Genomic DNA, 19,960 nt, shown 5'->3' with positions numbered 1-19,960 from the left:
ACAATTCCTCACCTCATCATAGAACATCGGCTGCGAATGGAGACCAGAAGATACCAGATGGGTGGTGTTATTTCCTTCAAGGACTATTCGTGAAGCGTACGACATGAAAAACATCCACTCAATCAAACCGGGACAAGGGGTGTTATGGTTCAAGGTCGCCATTGTATGGATTTATCATTTCTGTTCTGTCTCTGCCACCATGCATTCCCTTTGTCTTATTCATCGGCCTCCCTCTTTTCCTAACTCTTTTGTTCCGTCAATCTTCTTTCATGACTGTATGCCCTTGATATGCTCACTGTGATTCCAATATGGTTTATGAAATGCTCGGTGGTCGAAGCACGCCAAACGAAATAATTCTCCTAATCCCACTTCCTCCTTTGTCATATTTTTGGCCCTGAATCTTTTCTTACTGCTCATGATTAATTGTCTGGGATAGAGGCACGGTGATTAGTGAATACAATTGGACTTGACTTTCTGAATAGCTTTGCGGTCTCTAGAGCAGAGAATCTCCAACGGAAGAGGTTGAACATATCGATGCAAATCTATTGGGATGATTTAAATGTAAGTCTATCGGCAGAGATGTCAAATCGATCTATATGCACAGCTTTTTTATACCTTCCGGCCAATCCCGAAGACCAACGCTGAAAAGAATACCAAGCAAGACTCGACCATCATGAGCAAAACTACTGATCCAACCCATTAAACTCGACCAATTTCTTCACGATCTCAATCACCCGGTCGCCCAAGTCATCCGATACAGGACTAAAACCAGGGTTGTCAATGCGCGCCGCTATGATCTCATCCAGCATTAGGCGCAGTCGCGAGACGAGGACGCCGATGCGGGCCCAACCGCGCAGCCGCAACCAGCCGTCTACGATGAGACCGCGGCCCATGGTGTCAAGGGTGATGGACCCGCAGAAGAGGAGGAGAGAGTAAGGGTTGAAAGCTGGGCAGGCAAGTCAGTATTGCTTCTATTTTGGGTACTTGGAGCGGGGGATGAGGGTGGGGACACATACGGGTCAGATCCCGGATGAACACTTTGCTTGTCGCCATCTTGGTGAAGTAGCTGAGGTACGCGGCGGCACCGGAGTAGCTCTGTGCGGAGAAGAGGAGGGAGCTTGGGTGGATGAAGACGCGGCCGTTTTCCTGGTTGAAGTACTTGATTGTTCGGGCGTCCGGGTCGATTTCGACGGTGCCCGTCATGGAGCTGGCGAATTTCTTGTCCGGGAAGGAGATCTGGGCTACCTGCGGCTGGAAGGCGCCTGCGACGATGGCGCGAAGGAGGTTTCTGTTCCCGTTGTTGCGGTTCCAGGCGGAACCGGGTTCGGAGTCTGAGTAGTCGACTGGGAGGATGCCGGCGTCCTTGAGAGAGCTGATGAATTGGGCTCGGTTGGAGGAGATGTCGCGGAGGGTCTGGTGCGAGAGGAAGTTGGCGGAGCACCAGGACTGGGTCTGCCAGTAGCCTTGTGCTTTGGCTCGCTCTGACCACTGCTGGTATGCGGCGAGGTCTGTGAGAAGATCCCCGTCGCCCTTGGAGAAGGATGCTTTGGCGGCGTCGGATTCGTCGCGCTTGTCGCGGGGTGATATGAATGGGCTTTTCACAGTCAGGATAGCTGATATGGTGACGCAGGCATCTATGCAGCCGAAAATGGAGCCGTAGACCATGAGTTTGGCGCAGCGTAGGTCGGCCGGAATCATGGACAGGTATCGTCCGAGTGCCGTCAACCTGTCATGATCTAGAGCGCCAACGCGATGCAGGAAATCCATGGCACCTTCGACAGCGATGCTCTCAGGCGGTGTGATGGTGTTCGCCAAAAAGGTAGCGACATCGTCTATGCCTTTCATGGCTTTGACTGACAGGCACAGTTGCTCCAGTGGGACCCGGCGGATTTCAGGGTCTGGTCGCTGGGGCATACTCGATTCGGCTTTGCGTGTGTACAGCTTGTAGCACGAACCGGCCCTTACACGACCGGCACGTCCTCGTCGTTGCTTGCACGCCGCCTGTGAAGCCCAGACTTCCTGGAGGCGCACCATGTTGTCCTTCGGGTCGTAGCTAGTCTCTTTAACGCGGCCAGTGTCGATGACCGCGACCACATCTTCAATGGTGATTGACGTCTCGGCAACGTTAGTGGCAGCAATGACCTTTCTCTTGCCTCTAGGAGGGCTGAGGAAAACGCGCTTTTGCTCTGCCGGGAGCAAGGACGCATGCAAAGGGAGCGGATGAACGTTGGGTATCTTCCGCACTGCATTCAAGCATCTTTCGATTTCCATAGTTCCGGGCAAGAATATCAGTATTCCTCCTGGCTGATCTCCCAACTGAGAATCGATATATCGGACAGTGGACGCAATCAATTCGTAATTGATGCCCATACCGAGGCCACGAAGGAGCTTGCCTAGCGGTTCATCGCCTTGAGGAGGGGACATGACGTCTTCGTCAAGGCCTCGCTCGGCCAGTTCGGGTGCAAAACCGGTGTCCCGGACGATATCATCCAGGTAATAGTCACTAACTGGGAATGTTCGACCTGCAATGTTCACTAGGCCAACTTTCTCGCGACCCCCAAAGTAGTTAATGAAGATCTCTGCATCCAGAGTAGCACTCATTAGGATGACTTTGATATCTGGTCGGTATCGGAGAACGTCCCTCAAGAGAGCCAGGAGGAAGTCGGTGTCAAGACTTCGTTCATGAACTTCATCTACTACCACGTGTGTGACATCCGCGAGAGAACCTGCGACATTGCCATCTGGACCACTGCCGGACTGCAGGCGACGAAGTAGGACACCAGTAGTGACAAAGGTGATCTTCGTCTCGCCAGGCTTCATTTTGGAGTCTCCACGAATGATATATCCAACTTCTTTTCCCACAGAGGTGCATCGCTCGTCGCTGACTCGATCAGCTAGACCTAATGCTGAAATTCGGCGTGGCTGCGTGCAGATGATATTCGCAACGCCGCCTAAGCCACGTTTAATCATATCATCTAGTACAAATTGCACTGACTGAGTACTCTTGCCGCTTCCTGTTTCACCTGAAATAATCGTCACTTGATGCATATTCACGGCATGTATGATAGCATCTTGAATTTTCCAAGCGGGCAGAGACTCGCGTTTCCGAGTCATTACTTGTTGTGCTGTTGTCGACTGCCTGGCCTTCCAAGCTTCTCGAATAGACACGCCTAGTGGTGAATCCGGATTCCAATCAATCTTTCTGCTTTGCTTCCGTGACTGACGAACGGGGAGCCTTGAGAATGAGCCAACTGCAGAGGAAGAAGAGCCCGTTACTGTTGAAATGTCTCGCAGTTTGCCTGGGTTTTCTATGATCTCCGGTAGATGTGTTTCCAGCCAGTCCATTATGTTGAAAATCATCGACTCTCCCAGGAAGTTTTCCTCTGCGAATTGTACAGCTTGTCGTATCGCGCTGAGCCGTATATAAGCCGGGATACCAGTTCCCTGAATGGCGATCACAGGCACAGATGATGGATAGCCCCCAGAAGGCTTTTGAAATCGAAAAGATAGAGATTCAGGAAGATTGAGTGCCTCGCTCTTAATTTCACAGACTTTGGACGATATACGTTTGTAGCGTTCTCCGAAGATTGCTTCCAGTGTATCCTGTTCCTCTGCCCAGGAGTCTTCGTCCCCTGCGGGCAACGAGTCCAGAGAATGGTTTTCACCATGCACTAGAGTGCTTTGCAAGAACTCTGCAGCTGCGAGCTCATCGCCGCGCTTGCTATCCAGAGTTTGAGCACACAGATCAGCCGAATATCCAAAAGACGCAAGCCGTTTGATCTTGGCCTCCCTTGCAAGATCATCGCTGGCGAGGGTCACGCCGGCGGTATATCTCTCGGGCAGACACCACCGTGGGAGGTCATCCTCCGGGACGTAGATAAGAAGCCACTCGAGGACCTCTTCACGGTCTTTACAGGCGGCGGTAGCCTCTTCAACGTGACTGCGTCGGAAGCCCAAACCAAGGAACTCCTCAATAATGGTTTTGCGCTCAGCCTCCGATATCTGCACGTTGTAGGGATTCCAGATCGTATACTGTCGCAACAGCTCCTCGAGTTCACGGCGAATTTTATTTCCTAGATCAACTTTCGGAGCTTGTGACCAGATCCTTTTCCCTTTGTTCTCGCCACTTGAGCCTACACCCAAATCGACAGCGGTCTCCTTCTCTTTCGCCTTCGCCTTTTCTCTCTCTTTTCGCTTCTTTTCTAGATCTGCAGCAGCATTTTCTCGTTCTTGCTTCGCTAAGAATGGATCGGCTTCGTACATCCACCCTTTTCCTTCCTTCGTATCGGCGTTCTTTATGTCCGTGAAGTCCTCTTTCCACAGCTTCTTATACGTAGGCGGGAGCATCATGTGTAGGTTTCTCATGTTGCAGACTCGAAACAAGGCGTACGCTGCAGCGAAATGGCGAGCTTCCAGCGCCGTCGGCTGAGCCGCCAAATGCTTGTGTGATGGTGGCGGCTTCATGGGAGGAAGTACGGTCAGTTCTCGAGTCTTGGGATCGATCCGTTTCAATATGACTGAAGAGACATAGCCATCTGAAGTTTTCATCTATGAACGTGCGATATCCTGTCAGCATCGCTACCGCGCACAGCTAACGAAGGCGCCCTAGAATCTTTGCGCTCATCCACTCACCATTGTATATTCAGGTTTCTCCCATTTCTGCTTCTGACAATGCTCCGCGAGCATATTGACCGGCAGCTTTCCAGTCCATGATGCACCTCCAATCACCTCCTTCACAGATGGTTTCTTTGGGTCCTCCGTGGCGGCCTGCGCTTTCTTCGCGTTTTCAGCCGATCGCTCTGCAGCGGCTTTGGCTTGCTTAGTCCCGGGCTTAGGGACTCCACGGGCGTCGGGCTTCTTCTTGGGACCCATTGTGCGAATATTGCGTTATCCTAGGCAACGCCCGTGGAGCAACTCAATGATTGAATCGCAGGGATGCCGAACAGCGACTTGTCGTTGTTCTTGATTTGCTGGCGGGCAAAAAAGGCTGTCCCGCACTAGAACCACTTCTTTTATCAGAAGCTGCGGGGACCGCAAAGCTTCCCGCTCTCCGCATCTTGCTAATGCTAGTGAATTAGAGATGATCCTGGCCACAGATCAACCGACTGTGGATGCTTTAAGATTGTTTACTGGTAGCTCACTCTGCCGCAAGTCTATATAAGTCAAATACATTCGTGATCACAATGTCGGGCGAATCACCGATACTCGAAACAGAGCATGCCGATGCCGCGCAGGCCATGGCTTCCAAATCGCAGGCAGAGAAGTCAGCGAAAAGAGATGCCTGTACATGCGTGACCTGGTCCCCTTTTTTCCACAAAAGTACGACTGACTTGAATCTCAGTCTCAGAGCTTCTATCACCTAAGAACAAGCAACAGAAACAAGCGAGCCACCCCCCTCGAAAACGAATATCAAGAACAGGATTGGGGCGCGTGACGGTCTGGGCGCCTACATCGAAAAGCCAGAATCATACCCGTCCAGCGTCGTGGTATACTACAACGATGATTTTGTCGTAATTCATGACATGTTCCCCAAGTCTACCTTACATCTGCTATTGCTTCCTCGTGACCCAACTAAAACGCGGCTCCATCCATTTGAGGCCTTCGAAGATCCAGAGTTCCTGAGCAAAGTCAAGGCCGAAACCAGAAAGCTTCGCACTTTGGCCGCGGCCGAGTTGAGACGCAAGTACGGGAGATATTCAGCCCAGGACAAAGAGAGACAGGATGCTTTGAATGCAGACCTGCCGCCTGATGTGCTACCGCAGGGGAGAGACTGGGAGAAAGAGGTCATGTGTGGCATCCACGCGCACCCGTCTATGAACCATCTACACATACATATCATCTCCGTGGACAGGTATAGCGATCGCCTGAAGCACAGGAAGCATTATAATAGCTTCTCGACCCCTTTCTTTGTCGATATCGAGGATTTTCCCCTGACCAAAGATGATGCGAGACGACATCCGGACAGAGAAGGGTATCTACGGAGAGACTTCAAATGTTGGCGATGTGGCAAGGATTTCAGCAATAAGTTCGCCGAATTGAAAAGCCACCTTGAAGCAGAGTTCGACGAATGGAAACGACTTTGAGCTTTGGGAGTTTCATCAATTTCTCAGTTTCCATCCGTACATCATAAAGGGCCGAAATCGTCGACTTGTTGGTCATGAGCTCCAGTATAGTATAGTAATTCGATTGGTAGTAACAGGTTTGGCTTTCATATGCCAACATTATCTGATGGGGTTTTATCATAAATATACACCTACTATCCTGGACAGTAGCCGCCTGAACCTCTTGGCCGATTACATTCTCAGTAATCTCTTGCCTCGAGTGGGTCCACTTTGGCCTTCGCCAACGAGACCATAGACGGCCTGTACGCAGCCACTATGTATCATCAGTGTCAAAGCCACCTTATCCGCCTCGACGCTTTAGGCACGGCTCTTAGACCGGGAGCTACCCTTGACCTTTCTGGCCTCAGGGCGGTTGATGTGGTGAGCTGGGATCCATTCGGCGTTGTAGGTGGTAGCGGAGGAAACAGCGGGGCTGCTAGGACCTTCTTCGGCCTTCTTAGATGCGCCAGAAGACTTCTTGGAGAACTCGGCAGCCTTTCCCGCCTTGCGTTTCTGAGGGAAGTATGGCGCAATCCAGACGGTGTAGAAGAAGTAAACGGTACCAGCGAAACAAGCCAGGAGGAAGAAGTAGAGGAAGATACTAAGGTCATAAACAATAAGCCAACTGTCTCTGACCGCGAACGGGATTTTGGAGTAGCTCACATTTGGGGATCGAAGAGGCTGGTCTCGGGCTCGACCACGCTGACGGTGCCATTGTGGGCATAGACAGTGAAGAAACTTCCCTCGCTGTCGGAAATTATGGAAGCGATGGTAAGTCTCAGGTCCTGAGGGTGCATTTCGGTCGCGAAGCTGTAGCTAACACTCTCCTTCTGGCCAGCGGGGATCTCAAGACCATATCTGGTGGCAGTCAGATTGCGAACAATCTGGCTCTTTTCATCGAGAGTCGACAAAGATCCACCGATAAAGTTGACGGTCACAGGAGCAGGTTCGTCATTGGTGAAAGTGATCAATGCCTGTGTCGGGCGACCGTTGACAAGCTTAACGCCGAAGATCTCGGAAGCAGGGAAGGAAGCCTCCGCCGACACAGCGAGCTTTTGGACCTCGGGGATGTCCTGCGCATTCTCGGTAGTGTCCTAGAGGTCGTCGTTTTATGTGAGCAATTCAATTGATCTAGAATGACAGCAGAACTACAATTCGCGACATACAGCTGCGAGACCACCGCCGATGAGGGCTTGGACAGAGAACAATGCCAGCGAGAGAAAACCGAAGCGAGCCATGGTAGTAGAAGACCGTACTCAGACAGGTAGGAAGGGAATAAAACAAAGAAGAAAGGAAGAGAGGGATGACGAGGAAAGGGAAGTGGAGTGGAAAATGGTAAGACAGTGGAAGGGGGAATTGAGGTGCTTTTTCTCCACGTAGTCACAAGTTGGGAACCTCCCCATTCACTGGCTGACTCATCCAAGGCACCATGCAGCTTCTGATTGGCCATTGTCTAGATCCTTTCCTGCCACTGTTTATCAACTTGCTTAGAGCAAAGTACCATACTTTACTTCTTGCTTGCATGGCTAAATCCTGATGAACTCAGCAAAAGAGAAAAGCAACTGTAGATATTCCATGATTTTTTTCATTCAGTATTTATCATTGAGCGTCATCAGAAGTGAAACTCAACTCTAGTGAATCTCAATATTTTTAGATTCCTGTTTACAACTCCTACAACCTTCATCTAGAACAGTGAATGATAACACAAAATAAGTACTTTTAGATCTGATTACTTTTGCATCATCTCTAGACCTTTTCTTTACTCTTCTAATACCCCGTACCCCGTACTATCACCAGCTTTTCTCGGCGCAGTGAGCTACCTTACTACCTTATCCATCAGACCTGCTATAGTTCACCATGGAGGCTCCTGCCTACGCTGAGCGCTATAGACAGGTGATGTCTATAGAGCAGACCAAGAACAGCCTGATTGAGGTAATCATCTCGGCTTCACTTCTCCTGAGTCTTCATATTAACTATCATCGTTCTCAAACTAGGAGCTTCTGCAAAGAGTGGCAGAGCTTGAAAATGCTCTTCAGCGCCAGAAACTCGACCATGAACGCGAGAAGCATTTTAACCGTGAGATTCAGATCCATGAGATGGAGTTAATGAATGAAATCACCAGAATGAACGCACTCATGGTGAGCCCTGGCAAAGCCTTCAGCTTCGTCTCCGTCTAACAACATCTCTGCTATCATTATGTAGCATCGTGAACCATACATGATTGTACTTCTGGACGGACACGGCCTCATTTTCAAGGAGGAGTTCCTGAAGCAGGGTGAACAAGGTGGGAAAAATGCAGCAAAAGAGCTGTCAACTGCATTGCAAGATTACGTTACCACTCATTTCCCAAACATTGCCTCACCCAAGATCGTGACGATGATATATATGAATGTGAAGGGACTGGCCGAGCTCTGCATTCAAGGAGGGATCAAAGCAGAGCTCCCGGCACTCGAGGCATTCGTCCGAGGCTTCAATGGTAATGGTTTGCTTTCTGATATCGTCGACGTCGGCACTGGCAAGAATAAAGCGAGCGATAAGATTGAAGGTATGTGATGCAGTCCTTATTGCCCTGTGCAGCCTGCTTTTAAGATGCGATTGGCTCTGTGGTGAGTTCTAATACAGTGGCTGGCCAGAGATTTTCAAGCGCAATCTAAACAACTGTCATTGTCATCAGATCTTGCTCGGTTGCTCACTTGATGAGACGTATGCTCGGTTTCTCAGAGAAACAATGGTGGACTACAAGTACATAGGGAGGGTGACTCTCATCGAGGGCGTTCCGCTGCAGGGAGACATGAAGGATATGAAGCCGTCCTACAGAGTCGCAAAGTTTACTCATATCTTCCGAGAGACGAACATTGCATCGGTGTCGGCTCCCCAGGAAACCAAGTCCCGTTCCTCCCTCACACCATCCCCAGTTCAGCATGCAACACCACTCTCGAAAACGTCCACAAATACCACGATGACAAGTAACAGTCCTGCCTTGCCGACCTCATCGAGGAAAATGCCAAAATCCGAGGAATTCCAGCCTATTGTTCGCTCCACTCGTTCTAAGGCATTGAGCTCCCCACCTCCCAAAATCGTGGAACAGAATAAGTACAGGCAGCGTGTCGATCGCTTTGATATCAAGACGATCCCCAAGGATGATTTGAGCCGCATGAAGAAGCTGAAGCTTTGCAACTATTTCTACTTACAGGGCGAATGTCCCATTGAGGATTGCCGGCACGATCACTCACGCAAATTAACCAAAAGCGAGTACCACATCCTGATGGTCGTTGCACGCATGACGCCTTGTCGCTACAAATTCGAGTGCGATGATCCTGACTGTATGTACGGACATCGTTGCCCTCATAGCGAGCCCGGCAAGAAGGAGTGTGTCTGGGGCTCGACTTGCCGATTCGATGCCGCCGCCCATGGAGTAGATACCACAATTGTCAAGGTTACCAAAATATGATCCAACCTCGCCGTCATGGTCTTGGACAGGCTCGCAATCTGTGCGGTTGTGGTCCACCCGCTCGGCACAGTGGATGTTTCTGGAGTTGCAAGGCTGATACGGCGTAATCAAGTTCTGCTGCTTGTGACAATGGGTTTGAAATATGGACACCGGGCACTTCTATCGATTTTGATGCAATGGTGGCATTTGCTTTTCGTCATGTCGATTGATCGATTCTTTCCTTTTGCCTCGCATCCAGGGCTTGATCACTTGATACCCCCTCGGCATTTGCCTTTAACTTGATTTTTGTCTTTAGCCAGGCCACAGCTCAGTGTATGTATCTCTGAACATATGATGACCCGGAATCTTTGAAGACCATTATGCGATGGCGTGTTGTAGGATAACAGGTTTTTGATGGGCCCGGACAAAAATGGTCTCCAGGTGTATCCTCACCAAGTCCGCAAGGTGCAATGAATTTCAAAATAGAAGTCAGAATACCAGATGGCTAGTCATGGATAGTTGTATTGAACATGGCGAATCGTCTCTCCCAGCCAAAGCAGGTCTCCTGACTACAGCCAGTGCCGTCGTCCTTCTCACCAGCATCTGTGGCCTTCTCATGACTACATCTGACTCCGTATTCCTTGATACAGCAAGTAAATGGGCGTGCGGAAACTGGACCCCGAGCTTGAGAATTCGAGCCATCCTTGCTAGCAGTTTCCTGTTTCCGTTTCTCGAGATTACCCCAAAGGTGGACCAGCTTTTCTCTTAGCCGACCTAATTTGGAAGGGCTTTTCCGCAAACTGAATGAACGTACAATTAGAATACTCAAAGCCTCTCTTTCTGTAGTCTATGAATGCATTACGGTGATGACTTACTCGGCGGCGTCAAACCTGAGCAGATACTCAGCATCAGCTCCAGAAACAAATAGCTTCATTCGCTCTCTGGGCTTCCCGTGTGTAGGAGGCGGTACATTTTCAACCAAAAGGCAGAACCGCCATTGCCATCTAATTAAACGACCTGAACTGTGGGAGCTGTGGGAGTTGAGTGTTTCATCCACCTCGGGGTCAGGACGCGGCTCATGATCCAACTCTTCTGGAACGGCGAAATCTTGCAGTTTTGGAGGGAAAAAGTCAACCACGCGAACAGTGGCTCGGTAGCAGACATTTTGAAAAGGAATGCGATATTCAATCTGGTTAGGCGAGATATTTTCGTGAAACCCGCCGTCTAAGATGTCCTCAAGACTCGTGCATCTGATAGATGGGTTTGATGCCTGAACTGTTTCCGGACATTAATTAGGTTTAGTTATTGTGGTCTGGACGAGGACAAGCTTACTATTCTTATTGATTTCGTACTTTTTAGACAACGAGAGCGAGGTTTGACCTTCTTCTTTTTGCGTTTTCGCTGTCTTGTTCTGGCTTTTCTGGGACTTGCTGCGACGGGAAGCCGTCTCCTCCATCTCTTCAGCTTTCCGCTTTCGAGGGTCGCTCTCCCAATACTCCCTTCTGCGACGTAACAACTCTCGGCCGCGCTCATCGTTCTTAGCATCGATCAAACGGATGTTCATTTCATCGGGATTCTGACGATCGCAGTGCATAGCCCCTTCCAGTGGAGTCCCTTCTATGCGACTTCGCTTAATATGGACATTTCTCAGTCGAACAAAGCTGCCCTCCTTGAGATGTTCTCGGGCAAAGGAAGCATGTGGTTCCCAGAGAGTTATCTGAAGAGTCATGCGACCAGCAGGGCCTTGCCATTGTCTCTTGGAGCGCGGTAGGTAAGCATACTGATCCCCTTCACGAGCATTGTTGGCATTAATGGTGTAGTTGTGAAGCCCTTCGTTCGTGGTGTAGTCAGTAAGATAGAGAGCGACCTTTTCGCTATCATTGGTAAAAATCTTGACTACTTCACCGGTGAGATCCACGAATGTTCTTTCTTCGACATCTTTGATGAGGGAAAACCTCTGATTGGCTTTTGGCCGGGGTGCAGAGACTACGGAGTTCACAGAACGTAGAGTCGGAGGAGCAGTTTTCTCATTTGAAGTGTTGCGGAAGGATTTGAAGTTAGAGCTCTTGTCTATCAAAGACAATGCATACGACTTCTCCGAATATGACGGCTCAAAAGGAACCGGACCACAGATGGGAGAAATGTCCACAAAGCCTGGCTCTGGACGGAATATTGCCCATGGGATAGTAGTCTCATCAGGTGCAACACCTAGAGGTCTTCCGTTAAATTTTGTTATCTGCAGGCCAGTCCGTCAGTAATGCTGTACTGTTCATAGCGCTAAATCGCTTACAGTGATGTTGCGTAATAGGATAGCATCGTGCACTCGGACAGGCGGGAGTTGACTTTGATTATCCTTGAAGTACTTGATCTTCAGCCCATCCCACACGTGTCCGTTGCCAAAGTCAGTGTCTTTGAGGGTGAATGTGATACACCAGGAGCGACTTGACTGGAAGGCACCCTCGAAGACATCCACAACCACTCCAATCACACTTACGAGCCCCGAAGAGGAGAGGGCAGTAGGTATACTGACGTGGCGAGCAGCCGACTCGTTGTCCATTTCGTCAAATATCGATTTTATGATGCAGAGCAAATATGCATGCTGCTGTAGAAGATGGGTTCTCGGTCAGTTCGAAAGACATGGACTATGTTTGGCAGCGGACCCAAGTGCTTTCCAAATTCGTTATCAAACTCGATGCTAGAGCTCAAGATTGGGTATATTTAAGCATGATAGGAGAACTGTCGATTATATAGATCTACTCCGTCGTATGGACGCGTCTTGATGCGATTAGGGCGGATGTGGCGCTTGGCAGGAGCAACAATGAAACCTCAGGCCAGCATAAGTCCCGTGACCTGAGCCAAAAATTCCTCTTCTGGGGCTGCCTGGACGAACACTGACTGGCGCTAAGACACGGCTTTACACTTAACTTTTTTCCCCTCCCCTCACACACCTTTCACCTTCTACAGACAAGACGCATTCCTCCATCTTATCTCTCCCCCCTCCAAAAAAGACGCCTTTTGTCTTCAACCAACTCAAAAGTCTATTTCTTCTCTTCTGACGTCTTTTTTGTCAAGAGCTTATCAGAGAGCTTCTTTTTCTTCCCTTCCTTTTTCTGAGATCTTTCCCTCATCTCAGCTTCGCTCCCCACTTTCTTTGGTGCGCTTTGTTTTCACCCCTCTGTGTCCCAAGCAACCATGGCCGAACGCTACATCCCCGAGCATCGTCGCACCCAGTTCAAGGCCAGGAACCAGTTCCGGCCTGACGAGCTTCGTCGTCGTCGTGAAGAGCAACAGGTCGAGATCAGAAAGCAAAAGAGAGAAGAAAACTTGGCCAAGAGGAGAGGTATTCAGACCCGGGATGGCGGGATTGGCGTAGGAGGTGGCATGGCCGCCACCGAGAGTGACGACGAAGCCAGTGCTATTGAGAGTGAGGTATGTCAAGTTCTCTATATCTTATGAGTTGTGTTTTGCACACTTTGTTATCTGTCTCGAGTTTTCTCCGTCCGCAGACTCATCTATGGTCTTTTATTTGTTTTTGTTCACTATACACTCCACGACGGCCTTTTTCACCGCCCCCGGTTGCTGGGCTAGGTGGGATCCGCCCTCCCAATTGAACCATCGAGGGGCGCACACGACACTTTTCAACTCAATTCAATACAGCACTGTTTTCTTGATTTACATTAAAAATGAATAGGTGGCTAATGAAAAACTCTTGTTTTAGCTCAACGTGGAGCTCCCGGAGATGGTCAAGGGCGTCTTCTCCGACCAGATTGAGTCACAGATCCAAGCTACAACCAAATTCAGAAAGCTGCTCTCCAAGGAGCGCAATCCTCCTATTGAACGTGTTATCGAGACCGGTGTTGTTAGCCGTTTTGTGGAGTTCTTGCGCTCCCCTCACACCTTGGTGCAGTTCGAGGCCGCTTGGGCCCTGACCAACATTGCGTCTGGTTCCGCCCAGCAGACACAGGTTGTCATTGAAGCTGGTGCTGTGCCCATTTTCGTTGAGCTTCTCAGCAGCCCCGAACCCGATGTTCGGGAACAGGCCGTTTGGGCTCTTGGTAACATTGCCGGTGATAGCCCTCAGTGCCGTGACTTTGTGCTCAATGCTGGTGCCCTCCGTCCTCTGCTCAACCTCATCAACGATGGCCGGAAGCTGAGCATGCTGAGAAACGCCACATGGACACTGAGCAACTTCTGCCGTGGCAAGACGCCCCAGCCTGATTGGACTACAGTAGGTTTCCCCAGGTTATGCTCTAATTATGATGTTACTTTTCTAACGCTTCCCAGATTGCCCCTGCTCTTCCTGTGCTTGCCAAGCTCATCTATATGCTCGATGACGAGGTCCTGATTGATGCTTGCTGGGCCATCTCCTACCTGTCTGACGGCTCCAACGATAAGATTCAGGCGGTCATCGAGGCCGGCATCCCTCGTCGTCTGGTTGAGCTGCTCATGCACGCTTCCACCTCTGTTCAGACCCCAGCCCTTCGCTCTGTTGGAAACATCGTTACTGGTGACGACGTCCAGACTCAGGTCATCATCAACTGCGGAGCTCTACCTGCCCTCCTCTCTCTCTTGAGTTCCACCAAGGATGGCATCCGCAAGGAAGCCTGTTGGACCATCTCCAACATCACCGCCGGCAACTCTAGCCAGATTCAGTCCGTGATCGATGCTGGTATTATCCCTCCTCTGATCAACTTGCTTGCCAACGGCGACTTCAAGACCCGCAAGGAAGCTTGCTGGGCCATCTCGAATGCCACTTCAGGTGGACTGCAGAAGCCCGACCAGATCCGCTACCTGGTTACTCAAGGATGCATCAAGCCTCTGTGCGACCTCCTTGCTTGCCCTGATAACAAGATTATCCAGGTTGCTCTGGATGGCTTGGAGAACATTCTCAAGGTCGGAGAGATGGACAAAGAGGCCGCTCAGACTGGCGAGGCTCGCGTCAACCGGTATGCCTTGTTCATCGAAGAGGCTGGTGGCATGGAGAAGATCCACGACTGCCAGAACAATGCCAACGAGGAGATCTACATGAAGGCCTACAACATCATTGAGAAATACTTCTCTGATGAGGAAGAGACCGGCGGTGACATTGATGAGCTTGCCCCTCAGCAGACACAAACTGGTTTCGCCCTAGGAACCAACCAGCAGCAGCCTGGCGGATTCAACTTTGGCAACGGCGGTGACTCCATGGATATGTAAACACGCCTTGCGAGGGCTCTGGCAGTCAAAGTATCTTATCCTCGTTTTCTCCCTTCTCTAGGACAGGAATAACGTTTCAAATTCTTCCCCTCAAATCACTTTTGAATACCTCATGCCTCTGTCTCTTTGCTGTCATCGAACCCCAGCCTGCGAGCTAGGCTTACTTTATGTTAATTCCCTCCCTGTCTTATTCTACCCCTTCATCCGTTTTCAGCTATGATTCCTTTACGTTTTCCTTTGTTGTCCTTTCACGATGCAAAAGATTCACCGTCATGTAGCCCCTATAGTTGCCCCCTCGCGTCAATTCCCTCGAAGCATCCCTCATACACAGGCGTCCTTGTTGTCATTTGACTTATTCCCTTTTTCGGATGTGATTCTGCTCAAGTGTGGTTCCTTGGTAGGCTGAAGTTCCATGCGTCCTCATTTTTAGAAGTGGACCAGCACCTGGAGTAAGCCGTCTCAATACAAAAGCAAAAAGACCTTTCTAAATGCTCTGTGCTCAACTACAGTCGTATTGATCATTGTAAATTTTTCAAATATGCGTTTTCTCGGAGTTTTGGAAACTAAGAGCCAACTAAGTCTGAATGGTTCCCCGGAAGGACAAATAGAGAGAACATGACGAACAGCTCCGCCAGTATGTACAATCTGCAAAGAGGCAAGTTGCATTGATACATACACCACCGCTAGGACGATTGGTGCCGACAAGCTACTAAGACATATGTTGAAATAAATTTCCAGGTATTAGAAAGAGACGAGCGAAGAGAAAAAATGGGGAATGAATATTTAAATAGAGCGAGTAGAACATTCAAACAAAGACGACAATCAGATTTCGAACTGGTTTAAAGTGAAGACGTAGACGTCGTCATAGCAATTAATAGAGAAAAGGAGAGGATCGGAATATCCAGCAAAAGCGCCCGGCTCATCGTGTAGAGAAACATTCAGTGCAGTCGTAGTTAGAATTTACATGGAGGAGAAGATAAGAAGGGTGAGGGGAACGGCAAATCCGTAGGATGAGGATTGAAGACGAATTGAGTAATTAATCTCCCATCACTTCATCCTCATCGGGATCTGGCGCGGTGTGATTGTCGTCTTCCTCCTCATGGTCTTCGTCGATATTTTCGTCTTCGACAAGTCCTCGTGCACGAAGATCATCTTCTTCGTCTTCCTCAGCGTCAACGTCAGGCTCGCGTTCCTCTTCCTCCTCCTCCTCATCGTCGCCGACTCGCTCGGCTGATTTCGAATTTTTTGATAGCTTGGTAGCACTCACCCGGTCCTGTTGCGCGTCTCCAGCGGCGGCTTGCTTGCCTTTCGATCGAGACGGCCGGGGCCCAATAACTTTAGGTTTGCGTTCATCAAGGAAAGACAACACCTCGCGGTAGTTCTGGCCTAAGCGGGACTTGTGTCGGACGAGCCGCTGCTTCAACTGTCCACGCTCCGAGCCCGAGGCGTCAATGATGCGGCCTATTATGGCAAGGACGATTTTACCCGTCAGCTCGCACAGCCGTTGCTCCGCTAGGATGGTGGAGCGCAGACGCTCGTTCGCTATTGATTCGCCCTCAGCTCCTGTTTCGTCCTCCTCATCTGAAGGCTCCCGCTCGACGTCAGACTCAGAGGCAGGCTCGTCGTCTTCTGCAGGCTCGAGAGGCTGCCGTAACTTCCTGGCATATGTGCGTTCCGCGATGCCATGTATCTTAGCAATCAGTGCCTGTGTATTTGCATCGATTTCGTGAACCAAGCTCTGCGTTTGCATAATAACCTCCTCATCGTTCCCTGTGTTCAACCCAGCGTGACGGAGTGTACCAAACAACGTTTGCAGATCGAGCAGTGTTGTGGTCGCCGTGAAGCGAATGTCATCCAAACCATTGCGCTGTCTCATGACGGCGACTAGACTAGCAACAAACACCTCACGGCTCTTAGTCAGAGCTTCAAAGTACGCCGTAGTGAAAGCTGCCTTTCCTGCACTCAAGGCCGTGGTTAAGGCTTGTACTTTCCACATGAAGTAGAAGAGCAGCGTCCGTATACTGCTGGTCACCAACTCGCTTTCCGCGTTGGCAGACTCATCGTCTTCCTCTTCCTCGCGCAGACCACGTTTGACCAAATGAATGAGCACATTAAAGGGAGCTTCGAGATTTTCCTTCTTCTTGCCCTTGGATTTAGATGACGGCTTCTTCTCAAGGACGTGTGTGCAGTCGGTCACACTGGCCAGTTTCAAAATTCTCATCGCTGTGTTGGCAAGGTCATTCAGGGCTGGCGTTGGTATCGAGCTACCCTGGACGACTTCTTTCTTTTGTGACCGGGTCTCGAGGGCATCTATGATATCATCCCATAGCTCCTGTACCTTACTCTCGAGAGCTTCTCGCATGTCATCAGAGCTCTTTGCGTGTAAAAAGGCCACACCGGCCTCTGCCAACACATCCTGGTCAGAGTGCGTGAGGAACTGCTTGTTAATATCGTTCAGCAGTGAAGTGTATGCGGTGGCATCCTTTTGCAGATCCTGGATCTTGTCCAAGTCGACCAGATGCTCAAGTCGAAGAACCGCAGACGCCGCTTCCGGAACCGATCCATACTTGTTCAACAATTGAGGAATGATCTGGGCAAGACTATGTGCAATCTCTTCTTGAAGCTCAGGAATCTTGTCTGTCAATGCCTTCACTTTACGACCTCTTTTGTCAATGTCTGACTTGGCCACGTCGAGGATGCGTAATTTAACCGCACAACAGAGGACTTCAAGAAGGATAACCTCCTGCCCTTCCTGCATCTTATACAGTTTTTTGACCGTGCCGGTGGCATTGTCCTCAGTAGGATCATCGGGAATCTGGGAATGGTCGTAGAGGAGGAAGCCAGCCAGAGATTGCCACTGAGAGAGCTCTGCGAAGTGCGGGTAGATGGCCTCCGTAGCAAGTACAAACCGCGAGTCTAAAGATGTGCCCGAAAGTGCATCCCGCGCCGTGGACAACTTTCGCTCAGGAGTCAATTCGTTTTCCTGTTCATCATAAGCTTGAAGGATATCAACCAGGCACCTGAACTTGATCCAAGAGCGCTTGGGCGACTCGTAGTCATCCTCGTCTTCGTCGCCAAACATCTCGTTCATCTCGTCTCCGACCTCTTCGGTTGTGGAATCAAACACATCTTCCACATTGGCCACGAAAAACGGACCGGCAGCTCTGCGGACACGGGGTTCCACGTCGAATACGAGTCTACCAACGGTGTCAATATCGGCAGGCTCAAGTAATCCTGCATCCCGAATGAGATCGAGTAGTTCGATGGACGAGGCGCGCACGCCGACGTCCGCATCGTGTGCTGCCATCTCCACCATGCGCTGGCGAAAGCGCTCAGTGAACGACCTCAAGCCAGCAATGTTATCTTTGTTAGAGTACAGACGCTGGAGCTGCGTCACGACAATGGAGCGCGTCTCAGCAGATGGGTCGGAGAGTATCCAGCCAAAGTAGCGAAGGAATTGACCTTCGAAGAAGTATTCTCGATAGGTGTGCATCCAGCGCCCCAAAGCCGCAATGCACTCACTGCGGATTTTGGAGTCGATGTCTCGGTAGCGGTGGACGAAAACGATATTGACACCGTCCTTGAGGTACTCATCGATTGCCTCCAGCTTGCTTTCGCCTTCTTCGATTGTTGAAGTAATTGCATTGACTCTGCCCTGATTTACCGTCTTCTTTCTCTTTTCCGCCTCGAGCTGTTTACGGGAGGTAGAGACAGTGGTCATTACTTCTCGTGCAACATCGCACAAGGCGTTCATGATCGCGAGGGAAATGACGGTCGAGGTATGTCGGAATGGTCGACAACCCGAAGTGGACAAGGCAGCTAACCATATTTGAAGGTTTTCGTAGAGCTCCTGCTGCTTATACAAAACAGAAGAATGATGAAGAGTCTGTACGAGCGCGGCGACGAAGTCTTCGAGAATGGGTTGAAAGGCTTTGAATGTGCGAGCTTTGGAAATGAGAGGATATTCGAAGATCCCTAGCGCATGATACTCGGTCGACAAGTCATTGATGCGCCTTGGTGCGTGGTCTGGATCATCAATATCCGCATCGCTCACTTCCAAATCGGTCCCTGCACACTTGAGTATAAAGTTGATCATGGCGTGCATCGCAGCCTTGGCATCCTTCTGATACTGGGTAAGCCATTCGGCAGCAACAGTGTCGCCAGTCTGGTTTTTGCCAAAGACCTCCGCTGTTGAGACATGGTAAGCCGATGCGCAAGTCGAAAACAAGAGAAAACAAGCCACCTACCATATAAGCCACTTTGTCCAGCGGCCAAACTAGGCCGTGGTTTCACCTTCCTCGGACGCGACACTGTTTTCTTGCCATTGACAGCTGGACGAATCGCCAGCTGGCTCGGAACCCCATTGCCCGCGACTTTAGGCCTCTTCGCAGCATGTGCCGCTTGAGACTTTGTCTTCTTGCTTGTGGTGCCAGACGTGGCTTTCTTTGCGGAAGCCTTGCGCGCAGCGCGTCTCTTTTCCCTCAATTCTTCTTCGTCTGGCTCGTCGTCACTGATTTCTTCTGATTCCGACGCGTCGTGCTCATCAGCATCATCCTCCTCGTCTGCATCGCGGGCAGTGTCACGCTTGCGCTTGGCTCCGTAACTTTGAGAAAGAAATTCGGGTTTGCGCGATACACGTCCGGACTTTCTTCTATTTGATGCCTGGGGCGAATCGAGGTCGGTCAGCCCGGGTTCGGGACTCGAAAGAGGCGACTCATTTTCCATTCTTGTAGGTGATAATATAGCGCGCTGTAGAATAGTGTATTTAGTCAGTAAGATGCATAAGCTGACCTGAGCATTGACAAGCGAAAACTGAGATGATGAACAGATCGGACTCGAACAAGGGTTGGCCCTATGTCTCTCAGAATGCGATGGGGTGTAATGTAATGATCAGTTGGGGTCGCGATGTAGCACTCTTGTTACGAGTCCCTCTAGGCGCGTTTGCCGCATCGCGCGAAAAAAGTCGGCAAAAAAAGACATAGAAACAATGCACTTACCTCTCAGATATACAATGACACCATGTGCGATACAATGCCCGAATGTGGTGTGAAAAGTGGGACTGACTCGAGATGGAGAGAATGAGGGGACACGGACTTGAACTGTCTCTCGTGGACGACGACGCGCCTTGATGCCTGGCGACGGGGTACCGAGCGGCGCCAGGCGCTCAGGCACAACTTTATGCCTCAGGCCACAATAGCTCCCACACGTACCTTAAGTTTTGGCTGTCACAGTA

The 19,960-nt window shown here is 50.2% G+C and overlaps 7 protein-coding genes across 7 annotated transcripts; 3 read left to right on the top strand and 4 right to left on the bottom strand.

The window, feature by feature from the left end:
• Window positions 1-530: 530 nt before the first annotated feature.
• P174DRAFT_400505 (RNA helicase) lies at window positions 531-5,139 on the bottom strand. The gene is made up of 3 exons (XM_024823900.1): window positions 4,633-5,139; window positions 1,017-4,548; window positions 531-946 (listed from the first exon to the last, which is right to left on the bottom strand). Exons 1-3 carry the CDS (start codon window positions 4,870-4,872, stop codon window positions 684-686), a joined length of 4,035 nt encoding a protein of 1,344 aa, XP_024688038.1. The 5' UTR covers window positions 4,873-5,139; the 3' UTR covers window positions 531-683.
• Window positions 5,140-5,183: 44 nt separating this feature from the next.
• P174DRAFT_447940 (DNA 5'-adenosine monophosphate hydrolase) lies at window positions 5,184-6,083 on the top strand (the record flags this gene model as incomplete). The annotated part of the gene is made up of 2 exons (XM_024828720.1): window positions 5,184-5,319; window positions 5,377-6,083. The coding sequence occupies 2 exons, from the start codon at window positions 5,184-5,186 to the stop codon at window positions 6,081-6,083; spliced, it is 843 nt and encodes a 280-aa protein (XP_024688037.1).
• Window positions 6,084-6,419: 336 nt separating this feature from the next.
• On the bottom strand, window positions 6,420-7,339 carry P174DRAFT_427635 (putative translocon-associated protein, alpha subunit; the record flags this gene model as incomplete). The annotated part of the gene is made up of 3 exons (XM_024825455.1): window positions 6,420-6,702; window positions 6,765-7,195; window positions 7,268-7,339. The coding sequence occupies 3 exons, from the start codon at window positions 7,337-7,339 to the stop codon at window positions 6,420-6,422; spliced, it is 786 nt and encodes a 261-aa protein (XP_024688036.1).
• A 619-nt stretch (window positions 7,340-7,958) lies between these two features.
• Window positions 7,959-9,552, top strand: P174DRAFT_456900 (CCCH zinc finger protein; the record flags this gene model as incomplete). The annotated part of the gene is made up of 4 exons (XM_024829479.1): window positions 7,959-8,033; window positions 8,096-8,239; window positions 8,304-8,646; window positions 8,852-9,552. 4 exons carry the CDS (start codon window positions 7,959-7,961, stop codon window positions 9,550-9,552), a joined length of 1,263 nt encoding a protein of 420 aa, XP_024688035.1.
• A 484-nt stretch (window positions 9,553-10,036) lies between these two features.
• Window positions 10,037-12,088, bottom strand: P174DRAFT_427633 (telomere-binding alpha subunit central domain protein; the record flags this gene model as incomplete). The annotated part of the gene is made up of 4 exons (XM_024825454.1): window positions 10,037-10,331; window positions 10,407-10,806; window positions 10,864-11,767; window positions 11,822-12,088. 4 exons carry the CDS (start codon window positions 12,086-12,088, stop codon window positions 10,037-10,039), a joined length of 1,866 nt encoding a protein of 621 aa, XP_024688034.1.
• A 362-nt stretch (window positions 12,089-12,450) lies between these two features.
• On the top strand, window positions 12,451-15,217 carry P174DRAFT_437898 (karyopherin alpha). The gene is made up of 3 exons (XM_024826412.1): window positions 12,451-12,960; window positions 13,250-13,759; window positions 13,816-15,217. Exons 1-3 carry the CDS (start codon window positions 12,724-12,726, stop codon window positions 14,725-14,727), a joined length of 1,659 nt encoding a protein of 552 aa, XP_024688033.1. The 5' UTR covers window positions 12,451-12,723; the 3' UTR covers window positions 14,728-15,217.
• Window positions 15,218-15,276: 59 nt separating this feature from the next.
• P174DRAFT_400498 (cohesin subunit IRR1) lies at window positions 15,277-19,804 on the bottom strand. The gene is made up of 3 exons (XM_024823899.1): window positions 19,725-19,804; window positions 18,975-19,476; window positions 15,277-18,915 (listed from the first exon to the last, which is right to left on the bottom strand). The coding sequence occupies exons 2-3, from the start codon at window positions 19,450-19,452 to the stop codon at window positions 15,764-15,766; spliced, it is 3,630 nt and encodes a 1,209-aa protein (XP_024688032.1). The 5' UTR covers window positions 19,453-19,476; window positions 19,725-19,804; the 3' UTR covers window positions 15,277-15,763.
• Window positions 19,805-19,960: the final 156 nt, after the last annotated feature.

This window comes from Aspergillus novofumigatus (assembly GCF_002847465.1).
Source record: "Aspergillus novofumigatus IBT 16806 chromosome Unknown P174scaffold_1, whole genome shotgun sequence".
In the NCBI taxonomy this organism is placed as follows: Eukaryota; Fungi; Ascomycota; class Eurotiomycetes; order Eurotiales; family Aspergillaceae; genus Aspergillus; species Aspergillus novofumigatus.
The sequence above is the reverse complement of the archived record's forward strand: the minus strand, read 5'-3'. Positions and strand labels throughout refer to the sequence as shown.